The 14,932-nt window shown below is 49.4% G+C and overlaps 1 protein-coding gene across 4 annotated transcripts in view; it reads right to left on the bottom strand.

Annotated features, from left to right (window-relative positions):
• The window catches only part of CSGALNACT2 (chondroitin sulfate N-acetylgalactosaminyltransferase 2), a 44,394-nt gene that overhangs the window by 17,138 nt on the left and 12,324 nt on the right, over positions 1–14,932 (bottom strand). The window contains exons 1-6 of one of the 4 annotated variants that reach the window (XM_040970495.1): positions 14,502–14,607; positions 11,112–12,027; positions 8,305–8,521; positions 4,911–5,012; positions 2,208–2,386; positions 626–720 (exon numbers count right to left, since the gene is read on the bottom strand). In XM_040970495.1, the coding sequence (XP_040826429.1) occupies positions 626–720; positions 2,208–2,386; positions 4,911–5,012; positions 8,305–8,521; positions 11,112–11,772 (1,254 nt within the window). In that variant the 5' untranslated portion in view covers positions 11,773–12,027; positions 14,502–14,607. Of the gene's footprint in view, positions 1–625; positions 721–2,207; positions 2,387–4,910; positions 5,013–8,304; positions 8,522–11,111; positions 12,028–14,501; positions 14,608–14,932 lie in introns of those variants that run through there. The other 3 variants (XM_040970494.1, XM_040970496.1, XM_040970497.1) reach the window with 3 other exon arrangements.

Here is a 14,932-nt window from a genome sequence, read left to right as displayed (position 1 = left end):
TATCACAGCCTGCAACCTGGAATAAAACCATCTATATATCTGTAGGAAAACTGGTGGAATGCTAACAAAAGCCGTAGCATAGCTGTCTTAGGATGCTTATGTCGTAATTAACATGGGTTATCCACGTGGTTAGCGGCACCGGAGACTAGCGATTCCCTGGGCGGTCTCTGTAACTTTCCCTTAGACCTAAATTACTCCCGAAGAGTCAGTCAGAATCTTTCCACGATTATGTAACTTCAGCTCTGGCAACGACGCTAGGTTCTGAAACATGTCATTCCCATTCCTGAACATCCCAAGTAATTTTCCAGACTCTGTATCACTCATTCCGAGTTGTCCTGAGCACAGCGGTCTTAAGTTCCCCGCACTACAAAGAATGCACCGGCAGAAGTGACTGCACAAAGCCCGCATTCTAGAACACGAGGTTCTTCTTTGTGGCCTAGATTCCTTCCCCCCCCACCCCCCCACTGACAATGACTTCTGAAGTATTAAGTGTGCGAGTGTTTCAGTAGAGACGTGGGTATGGAAAGAGGGTACGTGGTAACGTGTTGGTAACAGCTTTGTCCCTGTACCACAGGGGAGTCTGGGAGAACTCTGCAGTCTTTGAGGACCGCCGGCAGGACCTCACCAGCTGCTGCTCCACGGGCGGCGGCACGTCCTGGTTGGCATAGACGATGGCAGGGTTGTACAGACTGAACACCACGGGGTAAAACACCTTCTTCCCTACAAACCAAAGAGACGTGCTTATGTCACGCAGCTTAGTTCCAAACGAGGGACTGATTTGCACACGCTGTCTACAAGGGCCTCACTGAGCCTTTCTTAAAATGACATAGGATGATGTTTAGCAATACTGCATTTTATTGATACTCAGGCTATGAGGTGTCTTATCAATTTCATGAATCGGACAGCGACTTTAAAAAACATGCCAGGTCAGACTAGGAAACTACAGCTTGGCAAGCAGAGAGAGAAAAAGACTCCAGGACAATTCACCCGTGCATTGCCCTTGACTTTGGACAGACAGGGCAAGACATTCCCTCAGCTGTTCAGCAGATGAGCCACTTTTTATTTATTATTCCAGCTAATCAGCGCTAACAGATGTAGATTAATTTTCTGGCAATCACCAAGAAACTTAAAATTTGTGTTAAATTCATCCTTCAAAAATCCATCATCAGAAAGAGGAAATCCAAGGAATATCACACAGCTCGTAGATATGCAGGGAACTGCACTGACTGGAAGAGCTGGGGCAGATGGGTTAGAAACCTCGAAGGCGACAGACCCTGCAGATGGCCCTGCTGTCAGCACCGAGGGGCCTGGCAGGCCACGGGCCATCGCCTTCCACGGTGAAGCCCTTGCCAGGACTGGCTCCCGTCAGGCTTCTGAGCCACGCGGGGGAGTGGGAGCCACAGGGCCGTCTGTACTGCAGGTCCCAGGCAGATGCTCAGTCCACCTTCATCAAACCCACTGAGGAATGCAGACTTCAGTTTCCCAGGGGCAGAGTATTTGCAAGATATGAACAGTTAATTTATTAAAACTATTTACTATGAAATTTTTTTAAAAACCTGATTGTAGACAAAAATTGTACATATTTAAAGCATACAACATGCTTTGATAACATGTATATAACATGACATGAACCAAGTGAATCAGCATAGTCATGCTTTCTCATACTTCTCGCTTTCTTGACATATTTAGCAATTTCCAAGCATACAACACAAAATTACTAACTGCGGTCACTACACTGCACAACGGCTCTCCTGAAATTATTTTTCCTGTTGAGATTCCTTCACATGGAAAACTTTTCTGTATTTAAAATCTAATTTGATGTCTCAAAATGTCACTTTTATTAAAAATAAAATCCGCGACATAAGGTGAAATGGCAAAGCACTGCAAAATGCAGAGTCTGGAGGTTAAACGTTGTCTGCACTGAGACACGTGTGTGTGTGTGTGTGTGTGCGTGTGTGTGTGCCTGCCCACGCGTGCACCCAGCAGAGCACCAGCTGTCCCGGCCACGCAGTCTCACGGCTCCGCAGGGTCACACGGCTCTCCCTCTCATCTCAGCTGCTTCCTCCTCACCGAACTTAGGTTCTGCATAATACAACTAATTCCTCAGGGTTTAGCTGGCACCTGTTGTTCCCGAAAACACGCGACATGCCAACAGCACAGAATCCCAATTCTCTACGCGCCTCGTCCTCCCGAGTTTGATTACGCACCTGGCTCAGCATTTAACCGGCAGCTGTTAAGGAATTCGGCCGAGAAATAGATATCAACGTCACAGAAAAACATCAAGACCTCGCCCTGGTCCCACGCTCTGGCACCCACATTGAGTCCTCGTCCGCGGTTAAATTCTTCATTCAGTGAGATCAGGGTGTAATTGTGAAAATGAGACTCACTAAGAGGAAAACACACACAACAAATGGTAAGTCCCACCTGAGGCTAGTAATGCTTCCTTCAACGCGATTTGCGAGACGCTTTATGCTTGAAATCTCGCATTCTGATCCTCCATTCACACGAGAGGAAGCAGGGGCGCAGTCACTCTGGGGACAGGCATTCCCCAAAGGCTCGCAACTGAACAAGCACGCCGGTGGGCCGAGTGTGCAACATGCCGCAGGGCCACGGCCCTCTGGATGCGACACATCTCCTGAGCAAGTGAGAGACACACACGGCGCTGGCCAAGCACCTCCCCCACTGCAGAGAGCAAGCGTTTCGTGGTGTTCCTTTCTGTGGACACGGAGCCCCTCACAGGGCAGGAGCACAACAAATATTTGCTTAACGAATGGACGAGCAGTAGTTCTGAGACGCGGGGCTGCGCGCATGTGTGGAGTCGCTGGAGAAGATGTCACACGCGGGAGTAGGTACGGTGTCTTAGTTAACACCCTGGACTCCGTGGTGAGAGCAAAGCTCACGCTGAAGGCGAAGAGGTGAGAAAGCAGAGAGCGATGTCGGAGGCAGAGCCACAGAAAGGCGACAAGGGGGAGGGCGGTCGGAGCGAGAAGCCCTTCCCCGCGGTGACAGGGAGCAGTCCGTGGGGCTTCTGTGTCGTGGCAGTGATTCCTGTCACGCTCCCTGCTGGCCCCTCAACCTGAAGAGACGAGTGGAGCCACACCCCTGCATTCTAATACGCAGGTGCATGACAGTAAAATCTGGAGAAGCACTGCGTTGGGAGACGGATCCAAAGTGACGCTCCAGGAGCGTCCCTCTGCCAGCGGTACAAGATGGGTCAGACGGAGATGGGAGCGAAGGGTCCAGTGGCTCACGGACTCCAGGCGCTCCGCTGCCTGACCTCTCCAGCTTACGGAATGACAAGCCCGGAAGCTGCCCGAGGGAAGCTGCTCATCGCCACCCCGCGCACCCGGGACACGCCACCTGCGTTCTACCCACCCCCACCACGCTCATTCTCTAGAGGTGGGGACCGGGCTCAAGTGGGGCCAAGCACAATTACCCCCACCCCACCTGGCCATAGTGACTGGCTCAAGAGTGGGCGGGATGTCCTTCCCTGGAGCGGGGAGAAAAGCTCTTTCCTTTTTCTGATGGCAAAGCTGAGAAGATGTGAGCCCAAAGCCGCCAACAGCCACATCCCTCACCATGTGGGAGAAGCCATTCTGCAACAGGAGAATGCAGTCAACATGCCGAGAAAACAGACAAGAGAATCCTGCTGGGCATCAAGTCCCTGCCTGGGTTTTCGACCCCAGGTTTCGCTGTAACGATCGTTCTACTTTTGGAAGGCATCGAAGGTTCTCTCAAAGTGTTCCCGAATCCCTCAATCAAACCCGAGGTAGGTTCCCACCATCTGCTACGGAGGGATCTCAACAGGGCAGCGGGGACTTTAGGAACACCGGTGTGTGCAGGGCACGGTGAGGGCAGGGCAGCACGGGGGTGCGGAGATGAGAGGAGCTAGAGCTAGGGCGGTAGCAGTGGTGAGGAACCGACAGAGAGGATGGACCTTGGGCTGAGTGGGGACTGACTCCTCCGAGAGGGAAAAGCACAGGGGCTCATGACACGCGAGGGGCCGCGTGGAGCACGGGGGTGGGGGGTGGGGGGGGTGCAGACAGCGAGTGCGTGCAGGTGCCTCATCAGGGACTCGGATCACTCAGCTGCTGGACGCCCAGGCAGTGTGCCTGCAGCACAGCAGGCCAGGACTCTGGGACTGTTAGTAAGCTCCAAGACTGCCAGGCCAAGTCAGTTAGAGAGAGCCCACTCTAGCAGAGAGGCAGAGAAGCTGGTGAAGGCTACAGAGTTGGTGTGGTTACACTGTAACACGTTCACCTGGTTAGAATGTAATAGGTTCCAAACACAACAGGAAAGAAGCAATCAAAGAGAACAAGGAAGAAAAGGCTCAACCTGGCAGTTAGGTTATATCACTGGGCCCATAATTTAGGGATTAAAAAGTCTGAAAAGCTGAAGAAAGAATTAGTAATTAAGGAATTACTAATTCATTCATTCAAACCTCTGAGCGTGTGTCAGATACTACAGGGGTTCCTTAGTCACAGCTCGGGGGTCTGGTGAAGCTTGGCCACGGAACCACAGGCACACAACAGCAGGTCCTGGGTCCTCCAGTCAGCTGGGGGCTTCTCAAGTATAAGGGAGATGGGGAGGGGAAAGGAGATGGAGGAATGAGAAAGAGGTGGCGAGAGAGAGAGCGAGAGAGAGCAGCTCTGGAGACGGCATTAAAGTGGGAGAGCGAAGGCAGCAGCTAGCCGGCAGGTGAACGAGCCAGAGGAGGCATCCTGACCACGCCACACTGCACGCAGAGCAGGGCCACGTGAGTCAGGGAGGGCTGCATGGGAAATGGGGAACTTGTATCACCGCCGCCCACAAATTCAGGCAGCTCTTAAACAACTCATTAAATATCTGAAAAATCTCACTCCAGCAACGTTACACATCAAGGACTTCGCTGGGGGACCCGGCTCACCAACCTTGTAACAGATTCTAGGATGGACTTGACTTCAGATAGCCCTTCTTTACCAAAATACACTACTGTGAGATGGATCCTCTTGTCCTGATGAATGCAAACGTCCCTAACAGGATTCAAAACAAAACAAAACAAAACAAAACACAGTTGGTTTCAGCAAACTGATGAAATTAAAGCAATCCCATGAAGCTTTATCAAGACAATGAATGTGGCATCCCAGGTACTGAATGAAATCACAAGAGGTGCCGTGTCCATGTGCGGGTAGCGAAGGCTCCCGCGGCAACCCGTGGGGGCCCACGCGGCAGGCCCACTCTAATGCCACCCTCCACTTGAACAAGCTCGGTGCTGCTGCCTTGGGACTGCCTGCACAAGCAACCTACGGACCGTTCCAGGAAAAGCATTCTGTTAATTCAGAACCAGACAGTTTCTGGATCAATAGTTGTCTTAAGACTTGCTAGCCCCTCTCCCACCCAATTGACCATACCAATGGTCAGGGAATAAATACTCCATCGCTAGAGTTAATTTTTATAAAGAATAACGCAGCCTCTGAAAGCAATTACAATGACAAAAAAATGCCTTACAAGATTAGGTCTCAAACAGGTCTTCTACAGTTTGCTGCACAATAGCGTTAACCTTTTAAATGCAATAACTTTAATAACAGAATAGGATTAGTAAAACACTAGTTTTAATCACATTACAGTATCTAAAACATTAAAGATATTAAGGTGTTTGAAACATGAAAATTCTAAATAAGTACTACTGTTATTCAAATGCATTGTTGCTAATTCTTTAACATCTTAAAAACAATGTTTATTTATTTGTTTCATTTGTTTGAATGTAAAGCAAGAGAGAATCTGTTCCACCTGCTGGTTTGCTATATAAACGCAGGCAGCAGCCAGGAGCTTGCTCTCCAGTGAGGCCATCAAGTCATCACCTTTGTCTTCCGCAGGCATTAGCAGGGAACAACCCAAGTGGAGGTAGGACTTGACACAGGAGTGGGTGAAGCACAGCTGAACCCACTGGGTCACCAATGCCCGTCCCCAAATACCCAAATCCAACACACACACACACACACACACACACACACACACACACACACACACAAAACCTGTATAAAATCTGTTTCCCAAGATGGAATAATATCCTCTTATTTTAAATCAGGGTTTGCATTTCTAAATTTAACTGTTTTAAGAAGATGTGTTTATTTCATTTATTGGAAATGCAGAATAATGGGAATGGAGAGGGAGCGGAGAAGAAAGGGAGGGAGAGGAAGAGGAGGAGATGGAGAGAGGGAGAGGAGGAGAGGGAGAGCAGGAGAGAGAGAGGAGGAGAGGGAGTGAGGGAGAGGAGGAGAGGGAGAGGAGGAGAGGGAGAGGAGGAGAGGGAGAGGAGGAGATGGAGAGAGGGAGAGGAGGAGATGGAGTGAGGGAGAGGAGGAGATGGAGTGAGGGAGAGGAGGAGATGGAGAGGAGGAGATGGAGAGGAGGAGAGGGAGAGAGGGAGAGAGGGAGAGGGAGAGAGGGAGAGGAGGAGATGGAGAGAGGGAGAGGAGGAGATGGAGTGAGGGAGAGGGAGAGAGGGAGAGGAGGAGAGGGAGAGGAGGAGAGGGAGAGGAGGAGAGGGAGAGGAGGAGAGGGAGAGGAGGAGAGGGAGAGGAGGAGAGGGAGAGAGGGAGAGAGGGAGAGAGGGAGAGGAGGAGAGGGAGAGAGAGGGAGAGGAGGAGATGGAGAGGGAGAGGAGGAGAGAGAGAGGGAGAGAGGGAGAGGAGGAGAGGGAGAGGAGGAGAGGGAGAGAGGGAGAGGGAGAGGAGGAGAGGGAGAGGGAGAGGAGGAGAGGAGGAGATGGAGAGGAGGAGAGGGAGAGGGAGAGGGGGAGGAGGAGAGGAGGAGAGGGAGAGGAGGAGAGGGAGAGGAGGAGAGGGAGAGGAGGAGAGGGAGAGGAGGAGACGGAGAGGAGGAGAGGGAGAGAGGAGGAGAGGGAGAGAGGGAGAGGAGGAGAGGAGGAGAGGGAGAGGAGGAGAGGGAGAGGAGGAGAGGGAGAGAGGAGAGGAGGAGAGGAGAGAGGGAGAGAGGGAGAGGAGGAGAGGGAGAGGAGGAGAGGGAGAGGAGGAGAGGAGGAGAGGAGAGGAGGAGAGGGAGAGGAGGAGAGGGGAGGAGAGGGAGAGGAGGAGAGGGGAGAGGAGAGGAGGAGAGGAGGAGAGGGGAGAGAGGGAGAGGAGAGGGAGAGGAGGAGAGGGGAGAGGGAGAGGAGGAGAGGGAGAGAGGGAGAGGAGGAGAGGGGGAGAGGGAGAGGAGGAGAGGGGGAGAGGGAGAGGGGGAGAGGGAGGGGGGGAGAGGGAGAGGAGGAGAGGGGGAGAGGGAGAGGAGGAGAGGGAGAGAGGGAGAGGAGGAGAGGGGAGGAGGAGAGGAGGAGAGGGAGAGGAGGAGAGGAGGAGAGGGGAGAGGGAGGAGAGGGAGAGGAGGAGAGGGAGAGGAGGAGAGGGGCAGAGGGAGAGGGGGAGAGGAGGAGAGGGAGAGGAGGAGAGGGAGAGGAGGAGAGGGAGTGAGGGAGAGGAGGAGAGGGAGTGAGGGAGAGGAGGAGAGGGAGTGAGGGAGAGGAGGAGAGGGAGTGAGGGAGAGGAGGAGAGGGAGTGAGGGAGAGGAGGAGAGGGAGAGGGGCAGAGGGAGAGGAGGAGAGGGGCAGAGGGAAATCTCTTTCATCTACTGGTACACTCCCCACATGCCCACAACACCCAAATGTCTGCAACAGCCAGGGCTGAGCCAGGGTGACAGTGGGAACCAAGGACCCTGTCTTGGCCTCCCCCGTGGGTAACAAGAGGCCAGACACTTGGGCCATCACCTACTGCCTTGCCAAGGTGTCAGCAGAATGCCAGCTCCAGCTCTCAACCAGCACTCCGACATGGATGCTGGCTTCACGGTGGCGATCTAACCTACTGCACCGCAACACTGCCTCCTTAGTTTAATTTTAAAACTCAGGCTGTCCTCGAGGAGAGCTTCCTGGGAGAGAGTCATGTTCAAAATCTAACCCAGTCACGTCAGTGGGTTGTGGGTTCCTATCTGTCAAAAGCCATACAAATATCCTTCAAAATATGTAGATTTTGTTGCATGCAAATTATGCTTCAATAAAGCTTTTTAAAAATCCGACTTGCCCTAAAACTCATTCACACACAATTATATTCTAACACTTGTCCCCCTCAATTCATTGCATCGTTGAAACTGGTGATAACAAAATATACATGTTTTAAGGGGGGGGGGGAAGAGAGAACTTGAAAATACAAAGTTCTTTCAAAGCCTATGCAATTATTGCGCAATTCTAAGGACTCATACTCAGTGAAGATATATAAAGCAGATGTGCATGCAACGTGATTTGTAGCCGGATCACCACGGGCTGGCATTTACCTGAAGTTCTGCATGAACTGAGCGAATGCTTCGGTCCTCTCGGCAAGCGGCACAATGATATTGATAACTGACCTGGCAATGTCCATCATCTCGCTCTTGACTTTCATGAGGGGTCCGAAGGGGCGGAAGAGGGTCACGTGTCTGTATTCCAGAAGGTCTGCTTTCTTAAAAAAAAGCTCGTACTGTGTGCCCTTGTCTCTCTCGGTGCGGTAATAGCCTACAGGGGACAGTTGGGAAGCAAGACGTCTCCATGTCAAAATTGATACAGCCAACGGAAAGACGGCTTCCCTTTCCGCTACTGACAAAATGGCCACGCCAGACTTGTAGAGTTTTGACCTTCTTGTGAAATTTTTGCTCCCACAGCACAGCTACAAACAACTGTCCCTTAGCAGGCTGGAATGAATGTCCACTGCCCTGCTACTCTACGCAGATAACTACTAATTTCATAACCTTTTTTTTTTTTTTCTGTTGCAAACAGAAAAGTTTATTTGCGAAGGGACCAGGGAGCAGGGAAGGGAAGGGAAGGAAAGGGAAGCACCTCCGAAAGAGAAGCCGGGAGGTGGGGTGCTCTCGAAAGAGGAGGGAGAGAGAGATTGCAAAGTCAGATATACAGAGAGGAGGAGAGACAGAGAGGAAGATCTTCTGTCTGATGATTCACTCCCCAAGTGAGAGCAACAGCCGATGCTATGCCGATCTGAAGCCAGGAGCCAGGAACTTCCTCCAGGTCTCCCACGCGGGTGCAGGGTCCCAAGGCTTTGGGCTGTCCTCGACTGCTTTCCCAGGCCACAGGCAGGGAGCTGGATGGGAAGTGGAGCTTCTGGGATTAGAACCGGCGCCCATATGGGATCCTGGCACGTTCAAGGCGAGGATTTTAGCAGCTAGGCCACTGCGCCGGGCCCTCATAACTGTTTTAACCATTACTACTTTTAATTATCTTCTAAGGTCAAAGGATAATTACTACTTTTTACATGACTGAAAACAACAGCGGAGACCATCAGCCCTGTAGTCACATGACAAATTCCTGGTCGCAAAATTCAATTTTTAACACAAGAGCCCGAATGAACTTCTACTGCTTGGTGTCACCAACTTTCCAAAGTTTCTGAGAAAGGGACAGTCTAGGGAGGGAGACTGCCAAATAATAACAATTTGGTAATTATACACCCAGAATGGAATGGAGGCTAATCAAAAAAATACCAGTATAGTGGTCGGAGATGCCGTTGGGAGAGAAGGACAGACAGCTGCTGGGCGTTCTGATTCCTTTCTTCTCTTTTTTAAAATTTTTATTTTGAAGTGTTATTTCAGTTTGGAGTCTTATGGTACAAGGGTGTTCTGATTTCCTAAGCGTGAGCCTCAGGAGACACGCCTGCACCCAGAGATAGGCAAGCCATTACATCAGCATGCGGAACTCAAACAGCTAACACCCTCCCCAACCCCCGGAGCTTTCAGCCCAGCAGGAACTAGAAACCAAGAAGCCAGCCGTGCCACATACTGAAGCTAAGAGACAGGAAGCTGTGTGGAGGTGACAAGAGCACACAGGAAGCACTGCTATCTTAAGACTTGAGGGTGGGGATGAATTCCGGGAGCAAATGCATCCCCAACTGACGTCTGGAAGAGAAATGGGAGTCGCTCGGCGGCTGCCAGTGACCGTGCCGGGGTACAGGGAAGAGGCGTGGTCAGGGGAGGTGTTCCATGCAGGGGGGAAACCTCCAAAGAGAGAGTTCGAGATGAGTGAGAAGCTAAGCAAAGGCTGCACAAGATGAACCTGGCACAGCTTCCTCTTTGCGCGCGGGGCATTTTACGTGTGCCAGTTATCTGATTTCCTCTCAAGTTTTCAATTCCGCCAGAAAGCTACAAACACATAGAGGCAAAAAGCTGATCTTGCAGAAAAATGAGAGGAGTTTTGAGGGAAACAATCCATCAGAGTGAGAGTGCAGATAAAGGAGGGACCACAGGGGAAGAATCGGCTGACACGCCAAGGCCGAGCACAATGCCCCCCCCCCCCCCGTGGCCCCCAAAGACGGCTGCGCGTCACACCACGAACAGCCTGGCTAAAACCAAAACCCCACAGCTTGTGATGCACTGCCGACGGAATCGAGCAAGGGGCACTCTCAAGGCTGCAATCACCCATCTAGCAGGGGGGCGTGAGAGGACAGTGAGCATCTATACTTATTTTTGGTTACGTCAATCCACAAATACGGCAAACGGACAGCAGTGTCCTTCGGTCTCTGAGTCACGCTCCAGCCTGATATATAAAAAGACCCTGTACCATTTCCACAGAATATATCAGGAAAATATATTATTTCCTTACTTTTCTCAAAATGTCCAATATGCAAAATTTATGTGTGCAACCTGATGTTGAGTGTGCGCCTCTCCTTCTTGCGGAGTGAAAGCAAGCACTAGGCTGCTCACTTCTTTAGCACGTGTTTCTCACATTTTCAGCCTTACTGCCTCCTTTTTTTTTTTTTTTTTTACAAACATAACAGAGGGCTACTGAGACCACTTAGGAGAGGAATGCAAATCAGACACATGCAAATGAGCACACAGCCCACCAGAGCCCTTCCCTTCGGCCTCAGTGGTCAGGGCTCCTGTGGATCAGCTTTCATTTATTCTGTTTCCCTGGTCCTTGACTGTCTATTTTTCCTACGATCTCCTCACAACCCCTCCCCGCCGCCTCCCACCCATGAGCCAGTACGAATTCTTGGCGGATCGCAGTGGGTGAAAGCCTTCATGCTTTCGCAGTGTGGCTAACGGCGGGCTGGTGTTAGCAGCAGCACGCAGTCCGTGCTGTGGGACACCTTTCACGTTACCTTCTACGAAGTCGTTCTCACTGAAGGACGGCTTCTCCCCGAGGGGACCCTCCTCCTCTTCCTGCTGCTCATCTTCCTCGGGGTTGTTAATGACCTCCACGCCAGCTTCAATCACTTCCACCAGTTCATCTCGTTTGTCTTTCCTCACCGGCTTCTCTTCAGGGTGGCGAGTGAGACCCATTTCCAGCTGAAACACTTTCATCAAGGTAAAGCTTTCGAAGGGCACGACCCCGTACTCGCTGGGCAGCTTGGCTCCCACGCTAACTTCCGCCTTGTCGATCTGGGAGTGGAGGAACTCCAGGAGGTCCCCAGGGGCTGGCTCTTTGTTGCCTTGGTAACCTAAGCCGTTGGCCCCTCCGCTTCTCTTCTCCTGCAGCGATCTCATCTTCTGGCTCATCTCCTGCAATTCCTGCTTCAGCTGGGCGATCTGGCGCTTCAGGCTGCTTGCCCGGGTTTGATAATGCTCTTCTTGCTCCTGCAGGAGGGCTTGATAGTATTCCTTACCGTAGGTCTCTCCGACCGCGCCAGGAAGAGACGCGTTGCCATCCGTCTGGGGGGCACATTCCAGCAGGTACACGAATAACACCAGGGTGCAGAGCAAAGCGAGGCCCAGCAGCAGCCAGTGGGTCCGCGTGTGCAGCAGCAACGCCCTTCTAGGCATTCTCAGCAATGTGTGCTTGCCTGGCAAGATCAACTCGCTGCCTGCTCATACCTTCGGCAAGAGGTGGTGGAAAAGGAAGGAAAAACCGGGATTTCCATAAAAGGTACTAAAAGGAATTCTGTTGGGATACGAAAAGTGTCTTCAGTGGTCATGACTTTTTGCAGAAATGGGAAATGCTGTATACTTCCTGTGTTGTTTCCATGACATCCAGAACCAAGCAATCTCCTTGGCAAAATCCATTATGTGGTGACTTTTCTGGAAAAAAAAAAAATAGACCAATAGCAATCAGAATGCTGTGTCCTTGATTTTATGTACATAAAGTTGTTGGCAGCTATGAAGCTAGACATACAAAATATCATGAAAAGTAATAATATCATTCAGGTGTTGCGAGAAACCATTAAGAGAAATGTCTTATGGAATATTGAAGTGATACATGCAATACTTTTTAAGCAGCGTATCCACACAAGCAAACCCTTCTGAAGGAAAGGACATTAAAGTTGTGTTCAGAGTGGCTTGTGTTATATAGATTCTCCTGTTTGCTAATGATTGAAAATGAAACTGCTCGTGACTCTTTATCAACATACTATTTCCAGTAACGCACCATTTGCCAACTAAAGCATATGACCGCTTAGAAACCGAATCTCTAAAAATGTTTCTGTTAGAGTAATGAGTCAGTGAGATATTTTCTTTCCGTTTCTTCAAATCAAACATGCTACCTCATTAATTTCTATTGCCCAACTCAGCCAATATAGCAGCCTTAAAATGCAGTAGGAGCAGAAGCGATTTCATAAGGTCGCAGACATCTGGAAAACACACTGAGAAAACATTGTTGCAGCCAAAGTCCTCCAGTAGATTATTGGAGCATGAGATCACGCAGTTCTTTCCATGGTACTACACAGCAGCAGGTTTTCTACAAGCCTGGAAAGGTTGTAGTCTTTATAAGGAAAAAGGAACATTTTAATCGTATCTATCTGCAGCAAAATAGATCATATCAAAGCCTTTAATAAAGTCACAAGATGACATGTTACCTTTCATCCTGCAACCAACTCTGCGACTCTGCTATGGCTTTTTTATTGACACTCTTGTATCAATCTTACTTTGAGACATGATTTTGAATGAATAAAGGCATGCATGTTTAATCAGACTCAACTCAAACTCTCTCGGAGTGCAATCTGGTAAGAGAACTCCCAGTGTAAAATCTAGGTAGCATTATCTGACATTAATGGAGAACTTGGTATCTCATGTATTTGAAACTCATGAATGAGTGGCTACTGAAAGTTTATTTCCAATAAAACGTAACAGGAAATGCCAGCATGAATTGCATCCAGTGGTTTTGTGATTTTATAAGGATGCTTCAAAAAGTTTGTGGGAAAAGAAAAGGTTAAGCTTATTTTGGTGCAAAAATTTCAAAATCGGTGCGTCGTTTTTTTCACGAGCATCTTGCATGAACTTTTTGATGATCCTTTATTCAAGGACTGCAAAAATTTTCGCACCAAAGTAAACTCCTTTCAGTTCCATTCTCCCAGAAGCTGTAAGTTCCCCTATGTATATTAACCAGATCTTTGTGTAAAATGCATTTAACTTGTTTTTACTACCAAAAAAAAAAAAACCCTGGAAAAACACCAGTGTCAAAAATTATTTTCTAACACATTTTAAGCAAGCCCTCAGGGACTGCAGGGTCAGCTTCATTCAGCTGTAAGCACTCAGTGGCAGCATTGCAAGCCAGGCCACTTGTTTCCCCCCTTCCTTAAGCAAGACGCAGCTTTGAGATATCTTCCGTGCTACTTAATGTTAGAACTGAACAGTTTCCACTGAAATCAAAGAAAAGCTCCAAATGATTTCAGGATGTAAATATTGGTTGCATAGCTTTGTGTCTGTTAAAAAAAGGTGTCAGTGAAAATCTTCTTAGTTCCTGAAAGAAACTCTTTAGCTACACCCTAGGAGACAAAGTTAGGACAGCTGTAAAGATACCAAGGATACTGGACAAAACACCCATTTTCTCTGCTGTCACCTCTTCAGCACCAGAAGTCTATGTGTGTGTGTCACAAGTAAGGTATTATTCAGAACCCACAGTTAATCCTGACCAACTTTCTAATTCTGAATTGACAGCTAAGTGATTTTAAAAAATATTATTATGGGGCCCAGCGCGATAGCGTAGTGATTAAAGTCCTCGCCTTGCACGCCCAGGATCCCATATGGGTGCTGGTTCTAATCTTGGTGGCCCCGCTTCCCATCCAATTCCCTGCTTGTGGCCTGGGAAAGCAGTGGAGGACGGCTCAAAGCCTTGGGACCCTAGGATTGTGTGAGAAACCTGGAGGAAGCTCCTGGCTCCTGGCTTGGCTCCAGCCGATGCGGCCACTTGGGGACAGAGGATCTTATCTCCTTCTTGTTGTATGTTCGTCTCTCTGTACATCTGCCTTTCCCATAAAAATAAATAAATCTTTTTTTTTTTTAAGTAACACAAAATCAAAGATCACATAACTGGAAGAAACTTTACAAGCCATTAAGTCTAACTTTCTAAAACAGGTTATTACAGCTAATATAAAATAAATGAATCAGACTTAATCATGCTTGAAACAACAAAAATACTCCACATTCATTACCAAAATTCCCAAAGCAACAGTTTTCAAAATACAGAACATGTGGTAACAAAGGGCTATGACCTCCAGTGACGGGCCGGCAGATCTGGAGTGGACAGGAAGGAGAAAGGGCAGCTAAGGGTACTGTACCCGAGAGGGGCCGACCACACAGAAAGCCGACGCGAGAACTCTGCGGTAGTCAGGATGGACTGACTCGTGTCCGCTTTGGAGGAAGTGAACAAGCCGAGCAAAGGACCTTCCAAGTGAACAAGCCGAGCAAAGGACCTTCCAGCAACTGGAGGACTCGGAGCTCATCCAGGGCCTGGAACAGCGCCTGTTCCGCCAGACGGGAAAAAACCTCACTTTTCATGAAGCATTGGGGAGAGTGTTCAAAAAGTCAAACCTCCGTAGTGGGAAATAATTAGCTCCAGACTAAAGATTTGTTTTTATTGGAAAGGCAGATTTATAGAGAGAAGGACTGAGAGAAAGATCTTCCATCTGCTGGTTCCCTCCCCAAATGGACTCAATGGCCGAAGCTGAGCCAATCTGAAGGAGGGAGCCAGGAGTCTCCTCCAGGTCTC

The sequence above is a fragment of the Ochotona curzoniae genome, unplaced genomic scaffold (assembly GCF_017591425.1).
Source record: "Ochotona curzoniae isolate NIBS_2020 unplaced genomic scaffold, NIBS_Ocur_1.0 scaffold_4763, whole genome shotgun sequence".
NCBI lineage: Eukaryota > Metazoa > Chordata > Mammalia > Lagomorpha > Ochotonidae > Ochotona > Ochotona curzoniae.
Note: the sequence above shows the minus strand (reverse complement) of the source record. Positions and strands in the feature narration are given on the sequence as shown.